This window comes from Apteryx rowi, unplaced genomic scaffold (assembly GCF_003343035.1).
Source record: "Apteryx rowi isolate R43461 unplaced genomic scaffold, aptRow1 scaffold_266, whole genome shotgun sequence".
NCBI lineage: Eukaryota > Metazoa > Chordata > Aves > Apterygiformes > Apterygidae > Apteryx > Apteryx rowi.
In genome coordinates, this window is record NW_020449041.1 from 112,935 (window position 1) to 127,817 (window position 14,883).

Consider the following 14,883-nt stretch of genomic DNA (forward strand, 5'->3'; position numbering starts at 1 on the left):
GCTCTAGGTGATGCTGCTTGAGCAGGGGGGTTGGACTAGATGATCTCCAGAGGTCCCTTCCAACCTCAACCATTCTGTGATTCTGTGATTTTGTAATTTTCACCCTGAGATAAAACAAGATATCTTTTCCAAGAATATTACCTAAAAGTTCACTCAACAGAAGGGCAGTGATGTCTTTAGCAATTACAGCTCTGGAGATAGCTCCTTTTCATTGTGGCTCCACAGAGTATAGGTCTGGGAAAACCAGGGCTTCAACCCAACAGTGACATTTGTGATAATGAGACAATTTTCCCCAAGTGATTAAAGGATCTTTCTGGAAGGATCAGTCAGCATCCATGAAGGTTGATCTGTTCCTTATATCCCATACAAGCATTCATACTGCACTATATTCTCTTGGAGATCTGTTTGGGGAATTCAACTGTCTTCAAAATCTTGATTCATTTCTGGAACTCTCTCCCCTCTGTTTTCACAGAAATAAAATCTTCTACATGCTTTGAGCTGGTTTTCAGAGCTGCAGTTAACTCCGTGTTCTGTTTATATATTGGGAAACCACCATTTAAAAATAGCTTTAATTTTGTCTCTGCTGCATAGCTGAACTTCCTATAAAGACAGAAATTAGTCAAATTACGTACTATCTGGGGCTCTTTTTGAGGTCCAAAAGCAACTTATGGACTCTTGGCGACTAAGGGATTGATTGTGTGCTGGGCCAGAAGTACAAGTCTTGAAAGAGCTACTCACTTCAGTATTTATAATGCCACACAAATCTGGTTTGATTTTGTGCTGGATTTAAGAAGCTTAAAATGAAAGATCATTCTTCCTTTTTCTCAATCATCAGAACCTGCCTTTCCATAACTTTATACTTCTGAACTAATTGGTAATTTTTTTAATAACTTATCAGGCAGCATATTATAATCACATAATTTTAGTCCTTCTGAAGATAAGCAGAAGGGGGAAAAGCTTTGGCTGAACAATGCCAATGTATATGCATTATTCCCTTGCATATGAATGTGTCATAATTTCTAATGGAAGCTGCCAATGTCCCTGGTGAGAATCCCAGACAAACTCTGTGGATTCTGGTTTTCTGAAAAATCAAAGCCAGCATAAGTTTTGCATGAGGATATTTTTCGGCAGTTTGATTCCTCTCTATTATAACACCACCACGCAGGACAGCTAGCCTAAAGGTCTGAGGAATATCAGAGAGTTAAATCTTTTCTACACCCCCTATGAAATGGAATAATTCTCTACAGAAGAGAGTTTTAGAGCGCGCAGGTGTGTGTCCTTGCACATCTGCGTGCATGTAGGGAAGCAGGAGGAAACCATTCAACTTTCAGCCTTGTGCTTCAGGAATGGAGCCTGACTGCTCATTGTTTTCACCACTAGTGACTGTCTCTCTTCCATTTATGTTCCCAAATTTGCCTTAACAGTAAAAGAAAATGACCTTTTATTTCCATGAAAGCTTTGATTCTCCTTTAGAGTTCTAAAGCCTTCAAGTCAGGAGGGCCTCTAGTACATCCATCTGAGAGCCAAAGGGTGTCGTGGCTTGAAACTGACTTTTGATTGTTAAATAAAATTGAATTCAGTGTCTTGTATCACGCTGAAATTTCCCTTTTAAGAGGACCAAAAGCTCAGGCTGGATATGTGGCTGGACATGTAGTTGCATATAGATAGGGAGCACCAGTGCTAGCCACTCACCTTTATGCCTGGAGAGCCTCTTCGACCTTCGGCACCCTAGGAAGGAGTGGCACAAGAGATTACATCCAGAACACTGAGCAATATGTGAAACATCTGCTTATAACCATATACGTTCAGCTTATGGAAATCAGATGTCATTTTCAAAGAAAGGAACAAAAATCCCATTTGTTTAAGGTAAAGATGAGGAAACAGTGAATTTGGGCTAGAAAACCTTAAACAAGTAGTACTATTATCAAAGAAAATGCTTTAGACCCGTAGAAAGTGCAGAGGGAAGACATCCTCCCACTCTCCCATAGCCCCCCAGCAAAATTCTGGAAAACATCTTCCCAGCCCACTGCCCCTTGGCTAAAAATTTAACAGAACAAGAGCCCTCTCCTCTCTCTCTGAGCCAAAAGGTCAGCACTGCTTCCCTCCACATACTGCTCAGCAGCACTAGTGAACATGACTGTTAAACCTCAGCATCACTAGAGTCTTCTAGAATGTTTCTGCAGCCTGGCTGCGGAGTGATCAGCATCCCAGACATTAGCTTTAGGATCCTTTCTGACAGACTACAAAAGGTGCCTTCATACGTTCCAGTCTCCAGTAGATTAAAAAGAGCAGCTCAGCTGCCATTGAGCTTATATAGGCTCAGATGGGCATATGGAACTTACTAAGAGTCACAGGAAGGAAGAGAGGATAGATTTATCTATGCTGAAATTTCCAATCAATTAAGGCTTACAGAGAACGCTGCCTCATCACCAAGTATTGGGCTTATAACCTCACATGAGTCAGATTTAGATTTTTTGCTGGACAGTATATTCCTGATTAAAAAAATATCCAATGTAATACACATGAGCTGCTAAATTTGAAGTCAATTATTTTTTTGCTATGTAAGTTTTAGAAGATTTTTTGCCTGTCATTTCAGCTGTTTTAACTATGGGAAAAAAAGAAAGGAGAGGAAAACTGGTCTTCTCAATGGGAACTTCATTGTGTCTTGGATCAGTTACTTCCACCCTATATTGACAACTGTTCTTACATCAGCACCAGGATCACCCTGCTCTCCTTGGAGTCCTTGTGGTCCTGGATCCCCCTGCAAAGCAAAGGAATGAACAAGCTCTTTAAATATTTTATCTTATTCTTGTACTTGCACATTCTTATTTTTATGATTCTTCATTGATTCTTTTCCTAAAGTAATAGTTCTCCTAAGTAATTTCATTGCAATCAGTTGTATTATGCTAAACATTTGATCTTTGTTTTCTGAAAGTTGTTCATAAACAAAAATTGTAAACAAGAGAGATCAAGCTTGCTTTAAATTTCTAATACATCCGATACTAACAGCTGATATTTGGTCAAGGCTTTTGTGAGATCATATTTGTTGACTTCAGTCTTTCAGTTGGACTTCTCAAGACAGACTGATTAGAAAGTAGTGATGTTTATTGCCAAAGTGKCATCAAAATACAATTCTTCTCTGGAGAGTGAGCTTTGTAGTTTTTCTGCTACTTTCAGCACACTCTGTGTATACATATATGTACACATAGGTATGTTTGTCTGAAAATACACGCACATGTTTCTTCAAACTGAATCAAATTTCTACAAAGGGATTTTTCTCACACTTGGCTAGGTCTCACCCTCATAAGCTTTCATCCATGATCACTTGTATACTATTTTTCAACTATATATCTTTTTTTTTTTTTTTTTTTTAGAAACTAAGTATGATAGTAAAATGGGCTATGATTTTTTTGTTATATTTCTTTTCTTGCAGTATTGTTCAAACATCTCATAAAATTCAGACATCATTTTATAAGCACGTATAGAAGCACTTATGTTCTAATACAGGCCAGAACAGAGTTCATCTGCCACTCCAAGGAAACAGCAGTTAGATAATAAAATATGTATAACATGTTGATATCCAATGCATTTTCTCCCAAAAACATTTTCAACAAAATCCCTATAATCCATGACTAGAAGTGTCTCAATTTGTTGATGTGAGTTTGTGCTAGAAGAATATATTTATCCGTATTTGCCAAATCCAGGCAAAAATTGCAACATATCTTCCCTTAGATCTGACCCAGTTTGACAGTCTAGCTCATGAAAATATTAACATAGTCTTCACTACAGTCCTTTTTAAATTATTTATTTACTTATTTTACAGTATCAAGAATTTCTTAAAACTTTCTGTGTTGCAGACATACACTAAAGACAAAGTATAAAACAAAAGAAAAGAGCTGCTTGGTCATTGGACAGCAATGTCCCATGCCAGCAAACTTAGCAAACATCCAAATCCTCTCTCTTCGTAATGCAGAACATGCTTACCTGCTGTGCTGGGTTTCCTTTTTCACCCATAGGACCAGAAACATTATTGCTAATCCCAGGATCCCCCTGGAAAAGTCAAGCAGAAAGCTCAGCGTTTTGTGTGACCACACCTTTACTATTGTAACTACAAAGGCAGGATATGCAAATAGGATTAATGAGATTTGTCTTTGCAGCCAACAAGAAATGCAAAGACTATTTTAAAAGAGGATGTTTGCAAGAACATTATGCACGCAGTCCTGCAAAGTCCTCAAGTTTCTTTTGCAAAGATGTGAAGAGAAATATTGTCAATGGGCAACAAATTAAACTCCGAGAACATGAAGCTGTTCTGGCTGCTTTTGTATAGTTAACTGAGCTAAGATCATAACTGACTGGTGATTTTCAGCAATGGGTTGTCCTAGAATGGAGCTGCATTCAGGCACTTAATGCTGCAGAAAGGGCAGCTGGACCCAGACAGCTGAAATTCTGAGCTTTCAAAGAGACCATGCTACTATGACACCTGACTTCTTGTATAAGCATTAAAACAGAGGAGTCAACATGTTATCTTTGATTGTTTGGAACAGAGGTCTCCAAGATGCATGTGAAAAGACAAAGTTATGATACAAGAAGTGTTATGCCTCCACTGAAATCTTAGTCCCCAGAAACAGCAATTTATATAGGGTTTGCTCTGGAGTATGCAAGGAAGAAATGTCAGCATGAAAAAGTAACTTTCTCTTGCATCATTATAAATTTCTAATCAAGAATCAGTTCATGGGGTTTTGAAGTCATTCAGAAATCCCTCTGCAGGGCAGGAAACACCAGAGGACTAAATAGCTCCAGAAGGAGCTATGTTGCCCACAGTAAAAAAAAAAAAAAAAAAAAAGAAGGGAACAACCAAGAGACCTTCGGCTTAAACATCTGCTTCCAAGCAATGTATCAATACATCAGTCCATCTGCAGCCAGAGAATTCAAAACTCCTGGAATACACTGTACTCTTTGCAAAGTGCTGTGCTGTCCTCCTGGACATGATCCTTCATGAAGGACTCTTCAACACATACTATATTTCAGGTAAGTCCATCACAAAATCAAGTCAGAAATCAGCATTCGTTGCAATGAAAGCCTTTTCAACCTACCAAAAATGAAGGAGTACACTTACATGATCTCCTCTTAGACCAGGCTCTCCTCGCTCACCCGATTCTCCTCTGGGACCTTTTCTGCCCTTGAGTCACAAAGACAACACAAGCAATTAGGGTATAGGTACAGACAGTATCTGAAGTACAGGAAGGCCGGATAAGTGAACACAGATCTGTTTAAGTCAATGGAGCTACACTGATTTACACCAGGGAGTCACATTAAGTTAGAGAATAGGCATCTGGTAAAAACAAGTCACAGGCATTACAGACTTGGCATTATATTTTGGAAAGATGGCAGTGGCTTCCATGAGATCTAAACATTACTATAAAGGATACCTCACCTGTTTTCCTGGCCTGCCTTTCTCACCAGAAGGACCAGGAGATCCACGTTCTCCCTAGACCCACAAAGAGTAAAAAAACAGAAACGCAAATAATTAATGGATGTTCCTTCTTACAAATGTGGTTCACAAATTGTCTAGCAGGATCCAATTTCTGTCAGATATGCAACTCCAAACATTAAACAACTGAATTTTGTTCAGGTTCAAAGCCCACTCAAAGCCACCACAGTCTGTACTTCTGAACCCGGAGGTAAGCCTCTTTAATTGCATTACATGTTTGAAGCAAAGACTACCTGTTCTCCATCAGTGCCATCAAGTCCATTCTCACCATGTTCACCCTGTAGCAATATGCAAGAAACATCCTATTAGCATCAGGAAACTTGCCTGTTTGGACAAGGAGAAAGTCTTTATACAGAAGGAGAAATGTTCACCTGCTTTGGGGAACTTGAATAAGAAAAGTGGTTATTAATGGCTAGCAAGAATAGCCAAGAACAATAACTAAACTAAGAAATAAAGAAATCTTAAAGAATTATTAACTTTTAAAATAATTCATAGTTAAGAATAGGTAATATTATGAACAATGGTTATTAAAACTATAGGTCTCTGCCAGGATTTAAATTCAGCTTTGCCATCGGTCAGTTTTTCAAATATTTTTCCAAGCTGCAGCACTCTCACAATCGACATATATTCCAATATACCGCTCAGTTTTTAAGGATACTTTGAAGTGCCTCTTTCCTCTTTCTCTACTGGGATAAAAATAAAAGCATTAACTGTGATGTTCTTAGTTGTAATAAAGAATGAAATTAGCAGGGACTACAATCATTTTAATACCCTGAAAGCTGAAAAGGTAATTAAGAAATCACTGAAAGTGGCACAAGACCATGTTCTAAATGCTAGTTAAATCAACAGGAGTCTTAGTCTGATAGAGCCTACAGATACAACTGTTTTGTAAGTTTTGATGCTAAATTGAATGGGTCAAAAATACCTAGTAAAAGTTCCTGAGAGAAATTTCATTTATTTACAAGAATTTTGAATGTACTACCAGAAAAGTTAACTGGCTGTATATCTTGATATTGATGTTCATAAACAAGCATTTCTTGATTAAGTATTCCAGAAAAATGTTGCACACTAAGTAAGCAATCATGACTTTTGTTCCAGTCTTAATTTTTCCCTCCCTCTTTTCATACCTCAGCAAACCTGGGCCAAACTTCACAGTATTAAATAATCTGTATTGCTTTTTTTTCCAAATCACTTTATTAAAACGCTTTGCAGCCTTCAATAAATGGCCTCAACCTTACTAGGTTACCAGTATTGAATCACATTTTTCTACGCTGAAAGTTTTGTATTTTTAATTAAAATAAAATTAGTGGATATAGTGACACAATATAATGAAGAAATTTCATTTTTCTTGGATTTCCGTACGGTTTGTGCTCCTGAGGTTAGTTGCTCCCGATACATCCCACTGAACAATTCAAATTGAACAAGCCAAAATCAACAACTGTTTTAACTCTCACTCTATGTTTCAGATATTTAAAGAAGGACAAATAAGTTAGGGAAAAGACTAGAAAATGCAATAGGAAGCAGTAAATACATGGGAGGATTAAGAAAGTCAGTAAAGGGCAGTGCTTCAAATAGAGCTGAAAAACGCTCCCTGAACTTTCCTGCATGTGTAGCTGCTCAGGTTTGGAAGTAAATGGTGTCGAGGAAAAATTTAGGACCCTCAAAAACTCAGGAGGGTTTTTGTCATCAAAACACCCGATATAATGTGAATTCCATTTTCACTGCTCTGGCTTGCAACCTAACGTTGTTGTTATGATCTTTCTCTTCCAGACTTCACATTGTATTAACAAATTCGTGACAATAACTTTTTGATGAGCAGGTATGTTTGAAAGGCTAAATTAGTGGAGTTGCAAGATCCGTGGTTGACAAAAACAGCTGACAGGGAAGTTTGAATAATGAAAAAGTGTCAATAATGACTCAGTGAAAATGATGTCCAAAACCACAATAAATATTAGTCACAATCTTTTTCCCCCCCTTTCTGCTCTGCTTCTTCAACATTTAGAATAAAAGATTCAGCTGACTTAAGTTTAGTCACCCAAAACTTATGTGTCTAGTCAAAACTAGATAACTAGGGTTTCTTTAATCAAATGAGACAGAGAGATAACAATCATTCCCACCTCTGTTTAACACCTGAATGACTGCCTTGACAGATGATTCAAATTGCTAGTAAGTACTCTTCCTTTTCTGGCAACTACACTAAATCAAATATGACTGCAACCATGTTAAAAATTCAATACAAATAAGACTGCTGTTTTCTGATAGTGTGGCACTTAACAGCTTGCACTTAAATCCATTTTTATACCAACATAGGAAAAATACATGAAATACCCTGATGGTTTTACACTGTTTTCCTTCAGTGCTGGTATTTTCATCTTACAAAATAACATGAACTGTTCTCCTTACAGAAAATTGGTCACATGTAAGATCACATACCTGGCTTCCCTGATAGCCTCTGGACCCCTGAAATTAAAAGCAAACATGGATGAAATTTGGTGAAAGTATTTTTTGAGCTTGAGAAGCAGCCTGCTGCATAGAGGCATGTGTGGGCTCAGTATTTGCAGTCCATAAGCGAAAGACCTGTATTGTCACATAGGGAATTGAGCCCTTTCCTGTAGGAAGATGGCGCAGCCATCATTTTCATTCCTGTCCTGTGAAGCTTTTTCATTTTTAGCCAAGGACAGCTTGGTCCTGGTGATGGAAAAGCAACTGGCAAGTCGCTGAGTCAGCAAACTCCCTAGCCATTGGACTGTGCTGTGTGTCTGCAAAGTACCTCTTGAAAGAAGACAGGAAAAATTCTCTGCTATTCTGACAGCTGGGTCTTGCTCTTCATCCACACTCCAGGAAAATAGCCCAGCGATTTGTCCTCAGTACCGAGAACAGGTTTGTGGGAAACAAGATTAGAAAATTTTTCAAAGTGACATACTTGCCTTATGACCTCTGGCACCTGAACATCCCCTGTCTCCTTGAGTCCCGTTGAAACCGACTGGACCTCTCTCCCCCTGAGGAGCAAGTGGGAATATTAAAAGTCGTCCATACAAAGCTGGTCACTGGTTATGTCATAAGATAAGATTAAGGCAAGACAGAATTAAATATCACCACTCACTACAGTAAGGACACACTTGGAAGTCACTGGAAATTTTTATACTGGCTTTAAAGGGCTTTGACTTATTCTCTGCAGAGATCACTCCACTACCAGTTTGAGTTGCACTATGGTTGTCTGCTCTATCACACCATGTTTAGACTGCAGTGCCAATTTCTGACTGAAATATTTGTACTTGAAGGTATAGCACTTCAGTAGTTTGTTTTTTAACCAAATATTAAATGCCTTCCCTCTGGTCACTGATCTTTGAAGGCTTCTATTCCCTGTCTCTTAGGACTGAAGCTTTAAAAAATACTAGAAAGAGAGCAACATCTCTGAGTAGCCCCTAAAGGTTTTTCAGAACCCCTTAAAATTGCTGCCTAAAAATGTAAACAATGACAGAGTAAATGAGAGCAAACACAGAGCAGGCATGACAGCTCCCATGCTAGTATGCAAAAGAAGATAAACCTAGCTCAGCAAAGCAGGGACAATTTCTACACTTTCTTTTCTCCTCTTTTACAGAAATGCATCTCTCTAGATTTGCAAAGATACAACATGGATCACATTGTATCTTCAGTTAGAAAATGGTGCTACAGCACCACACCACAGTATGAAAATCTAAAAGTTTGAGCATTTTGGCCTGGCTCCATGGCCTATGTGATGCTTTAAGACTAATTTCTGAAGTGAGTACTATGGCATGATAAACCAACACTGTCAAGCATTGTTTCCTCAGTCTCTTTCCTCTCCTTTTGCCATCTTCTCTAATCTATTATCAGCACAGTCTGCCTTTTGTTATGTATTTTATTACACTCAGTTGTTTTGGATGCTTCAAATTCTTTCAGCAGGAGAAAAGGTTAGCCCTTAGTAGGGAAAATGTGCAATATGAAATTCACTTATTGGCTTCACTTCCAGGAGTTAAAGGAACTTTCTGAAAGTGTGGAGATGACTTCTCTTCATCCTTCCACAGTAAAGAGAAGGAAAAGGAAGGGACCAGAAAATTCAGGAACAAGATTTCTGTCATGCATCTTTTGCACCAGATTGTCCTGGATTCTCAGAATGTCAAAAATAGAATTTCAATTTCCCCCCAAAAAATTCCAAATTATTTTCACCCCAGACCACTGCAAAAAGACAAGATTTAGAATCTACTTTCAAATCAAAATGCAGTGGTGAAAAATTAGTGACACTCCTATTTCAATGTATTCAAAAAGTTTTACATTAAAAAAACAAAAACAAAACTCAGGGTTTGAACTTGAATTCTCATTATGCCATGGCACTCATATCTTGCAAAGGATTGTGAAAACAGTTCTGTTCCTGAGTCAGCAAGACAAATATTTTTAAGTCATCCTAGAAATCGCTTATATGAAACTTCATTATGTCAGTTAGCAAATTAGGCCCCTGGTTAAGAATAAAAGATTTCTGTGAAAACAGTTCAAGTAGCAACAACTTTTCAATGAAACTGTTAAACGACTATCACAACATGCTTTCTTGATAATCTCGGATGAGAACTGTTCTTTCCCATTACTGCCTTTTTCTGAACGGACAGTTGGCTTGCCCCAGGCAGCCTCACCAGGGCAAGTTCGGGTTAGCTGATCTATACTGAGAATAGGAATTACTCCAATGTGGATTGTATACTTATGTACAGAGAAAAATCCTAGGCTTGTTCTTCGTTTGCAGGCTTTTACCCTGTAGTTAGGAGTGATGTTCAAGTCATAGGCTGCAGTGCTGTAAATCTACTTCTGTGTTTAGTGCTAAGGAAATTCTCTGTTATTCTTTGGAGAATTTTTGTTTGTTTGTTTGCTTCTAGAAGCAAAAGAGGAAAAAATACTCCCAGTGGGCTGGGGTTTGGTTTATGTACATTATGCTGACGTTTATGGCAGGATTAGCTCACTGCAAAGGATTTGGGAAATGCATCAAAACAATAATCACATGCTACAAAACTTAACTTTGTTATCCAGTTATAAGTTATGCATTCATGCTAAGAAGGGAAGGGATGGTCTTTTCTGTGAGAACTGTCAGCACAAATTCTGGCTACAGTCTGTCATGAGAAATGAGTATATCAGTTAGCCATAAATCTGCCAGATAAAATGCTGTTGGATGATTCTGTCTAACCAATTCTGATTCTGGATTAGGAGCTGTCACTAACTATGGTAAGGTAGAGGTGCACAGAGAATTGAGCCCATATATTCACCTTCAGACACATGCTGCTTAGACACACTTTGGATTAATATTGATGAGCACTGAATGAGTAAGTGCAGACAGATTCAGGCACCAACTAATATCATCTTAGCAAGAAGAAACAGTGTATACTTACAATCCCACCTTCCTCACCAGGATGGCCAGGAGATCCTCTGTAACCTGTACTTCCCTGAAGACAGGAACATAAGACATAAGTAATACTGTTCTCCAAGCATACTGGCTTCATTTGTATCAGATTACTCTGCAGATGCAGACAGAAAAAATTTCTTGAAATCTAGATCTGCTTATGCTGGCGAGAGCAGGCTCCATCTATGGACAGTCCTGTATACTTGACATGATTGTGAAAAGAATAATTACAATAATAATCAATAACATTTCTGTACATTATTTCAGGAAACTGTTTGCTTAACAGAGCTCACTGGAATATTTGGTCATATTAAACATCCTTCTTGGGGGGTTGGAAAAGGAAGAAATACATAGTAATGAAATTTTAAGGTGAAGCTATAAAAGTATAAGGAGTTGAATACTACTGAGAACAAAGAAATCACAATACCTTACAAATAGTTTAGGAATATTGTAGTTTTTGTAGTGATGCAAACCTCACCCCCTCAGGGGGGAAAAAAAAAAACACAACAACTTGAATGGAGTGAAACTAGAACAGACAGAGCCAAGAGACTTCTAGGAATAGAAACAGACAAAAATGTGAGCACAATAATCCAGAAATGTCTAAATAAAACACAAAGGTGTTAGAAGATTGACAAGAGCAATGGAAGAAATCAGTACAGTGGTCTATGAATAAATATTAGAACTACACCTTTGCTAACAGATAACCAATAATGGATTTGACTACAACCAGATAACTGAAAAGTGTGAACGACAAATATAATTCATTTAGAGTGTCACTGGAATAAAGTAGAAATAATGGAATGAAAAGAATAATGGACAAGTGGAGGTTACACATACTAAAAACCTTAATAATGAGGTCTACTAGCATGCTGTAGAAGTGAAATCTGAAATGCTTCAAAGGCTTACAAGACACGATATAAAGGTTAAAGCAGATAATGTGACTTTTGAAAGTGCTGTGTTGGATGAGGAGAGGAAATAACCAGGACACACAAAAAAAGGATGGGACTGGCATCTAGTGAAGAAGGAATTTTATACTCTCAGCTTAGCAGCTGCAAGTTTCTGGTTCACAGCAGCTGATAAGGCCCTTGGTTAAGCAGAATTTATTCTTAAAACCCTTTCCATTTTTCTGCTGCTGAACTGGTGGAGGAGAGTGCTCAGTGATCATCACCAAAAAATCTGCAAAGCCACTTACTATGCATCTTACTATGTATCATTATACTGCTGAATGATTTTCGTTACAAAAACATTTTGCAACAGAACATGCAGCAGAGAAATGATCATATTGCATGTTTCTTCTTTGTCTGTCCTAACAATAAGGGTTGTGAGCACTTGCATACTCACACTGAGTTTTTACAAAAAAGAAAACACCTGGAAAAATAAACCAATTCTTAAGCAGTGTCTATCTTAGCTCTCCTACCTTCCTTCCAGGGTGTCCCCGGCCACCATGATCACCATTTTCTCCAAAGCATTTACAAAAAACATTACAGCATTTCCTTTCTGCAATAATATCCTGAAAAACAACAAGCAATATCTCATTTATGAATGATAGATTACAAAACAAAGCCTGCTCTTTCTTCCTTTTGTTTATATCACAGAAGACTTACGAGGTTTCTCTGCAAGATGCTTGCAATATCTGTAAATCCAACACTCAGAGGTTCGTTGTATCCAAACCCTCTGCCAAACTCTATTTCCCGAAGTTCAGTCAAGTTCTGTGTATTGTCCACACCAACTATTAAAAGTGCATCAAGGCCTTCAACATAAGCACAGATTTAAATTATTGAATGCCTGAAATATATTAATTGACACAATGATTAGATATGAGAGCAGTTCTCTAAAAGACTCCTAATAGATTTCATGACTTCAACTCAGTATGCTGAATGAAATCAAGCCATTGAGAACAAAGTATGAGAGAGAAATCCAGACCAGTAATTTTCCAATTAACTTCTCTTTCCCAGTTATTAGGCTGGACTGACACTTTGGCCTCAGAGCTAACTTCAGTGCCAAGACAGTTGTATTTTTCTGCAGAAGCCAGAGGTGGGTCTAACTCAGCGCCTGCCCCAGCTGCTCTCCAGATGCACTCCAGAGGCTGGGATCATCCCAGGCCCTCTGCAACCTTGGGCTGGCTTCTGGCATCATTTCCCAACCATGGACAAATGAGTAAGGGAAGAAAAGGGGAATCAGAGCTTTGTACTTGGCCTAAGACATTTCCTCAGTTGGGGGACAGCCTCAGAGGATTTCTGTCTGCCTCTACTTACTGAATTACATGTTTATACAAATGGATTTCAGGGTTCCTCCTGTTTCCATTTATTTGACCTTTTCTGGCAACAAATAAAGACGCAATTCCACTTTATCTCACAACTGAACTATATTTTTGCAACACATTTTAATTGGTCTTTAAAACTTTGTTTTCAATGTAGTTAAATCTTTGGCCTTTCTATATTATATTTGTAAGTGGAGTAAAATATCTGCACAAGAAATTGGGTTTGATGCAGAAACCTAAGAGCAGAACAGAAGGAAATAGCCAAATGGTGCTTGAGATATTACCAAGTGAGGCCAGTTTTCCCCTTCCTCAACTGCTGTTTCTCTTCATAAGATCTCCGCTCCCCTTTTCCTCTTAGATGGAAACCTTTTTCCCTTGCTTTTCACTCTCTTCACCACCTGCACTCTAGGCAGTGGGAATTTTGTACCATGTAGTGATCTGACCAAAGGGGCTCCAACCAACAGCTTCTGTTTGATGGAGAAGCGTCAAAAAGGTTCAAGCCGGAGGAACACAACAAAAGGAGTCATTTTCTGTAGCAAAATCCATTTGAAGCCTCATTGCCTCCTGAAGCCTTCTGTCTGCCCTAAGCTTAGGGTCAGTCTCTGTTTTATCTCCATTTCAGGTCAGCATTGCCAAAGGTTCTGACGTAAATCAGAAATACAACTTAAATAACAAACTGCAGGATTAAAAAAGTCATCTGCCTTCATTGAATATACACAAAATATTGGCTCAAGAGTACAACTGAAGATGAAAACCCCCTTATGAATACATGGAAGAGACAACGGTTATGAGCCATCATGAACACTAGTTCACATGGAGAAGCAAGCATTCTCCCAATGACTCCTGAGCAATGCCGTGATCTTGGAGAGTCACGGTATGTGGAAAAGTTGCAGTGGAGGAGCAAGGCACTGGCCAATGGGGCAGTAGGAGGTTGGAGTGTCAGTACTGTGCAACAATACCTTTGAGGCGAAGGGAGTTGGCTGCCTTTCTTAGATTTTCCAGTGAATCATCCAGCCCATCCGAAAATATTAACAGAACCTGTCAGGAAAAGGAGCACAACCAGATCACTTGGCAAGAGATATTAAACATGGGGTCACTATAAAAATTAAAATTTGCATTGAAAATTGGCTATGAGATAGTTCAAATTACAGTACATCATGTACAGTACATGTCTTAGGTATGCATGTCAGGAAAAGCACTGAGGAGCAAGGAGAACAGCACACAAAACCATCTTTTCTCTCACAGCACCCTCATTTGAGCGGTTTGTCTTGCTGACCACAGTTCTTAGCATTGCTATTAGTTGTATTATACCTGCCACTTTCCTAGTGTGCTAGGCTGAAGGCCAATYCTGCTCTGACTTATCCCTTGAAGAGTTTTTTCTTATGTCACAGGAGTTCTCTTATATGTGAATGTGCACAAGAATTTAGAGCAAGCAGAATTTCTTTTTCTGGAAAAAATTTCCCTTCTGCAGCCCCCAGTTGGATGTGTCATCTGAGCCACACCAGGGAGTCCATCCTCTCAGGGTACCGTCTTCCCTCCCCACAGACTTTTAGGTCCCCTCACTTCTTCCCACACAAGCACAGTGCACCACCCAGCTCCAGTCCCTGCAATCTTTTTCCTGTTAAGGCATAAGGCTTAGCTCACTCTTAATAAGTATGCTAACATTGACCCTCTGTGTTTGCAGTGGAGAATAGGACCGTAACTAGGCAAATACATCACAGATTGCTGGAA

General features: G+C 38.7%; 1 protein-coding gene across 1 annotated transcript in view; it reads right to left on the bottom strand.

Annotated features, from left to right (window-relative positions):
- Positions 1–14,883, bottom strand: part of COL6A6 (collagen type VI alpha 6 chain) — a 61,442-nt gene that overhangs the window by 27,881 nt on the left and 18,678 nt on the right. The window contains exons 10-21 of the mRNA XM_026068009.1: positions 14,112–14,190; positions 12,497–12,642; positions 12,310–12,402; positions 10,882–10,935; positions 8,419–8,490; positions 7,925–7,951; positions 5,725–5,769; positions 5,435–5,488; positions 5,117–5,179; positions 3,985–4,050; positions 2,708–2,761; positions 1,693–1,728 (exon numbers count right to left, since the gene is read on the bottom strand). Of these exons, the coding sequence (XP_025923794.1) occupies positions 1,693–1,728; positions 2,708–2,761; positions 3,985–4,050; positions 5,117–5,179; positions 5,435–5,488; positions 5,725–5,769; positions 7,925–7,951; positions 8,419–8,490; positions 10,882–10,935; positions 12,310–12,402; positions 12,497–12,642; positions 14,112–14,190 (789 nt within the window). The remainder of the gene's footprint in view (positions 1–1,692; positions 1,729–2,707; positions 2,762–3,984; positions 4,051–5,116; positions 5,180–5,434; positions 5,489–5,724; positions 5,770–7,924; positions 7,952–8,418; positions 8,491–10,881; positions 10,936–12,309; positions 12,403–12,496; positions 12,643–14,111; positions 14,191–14,883) is intronic.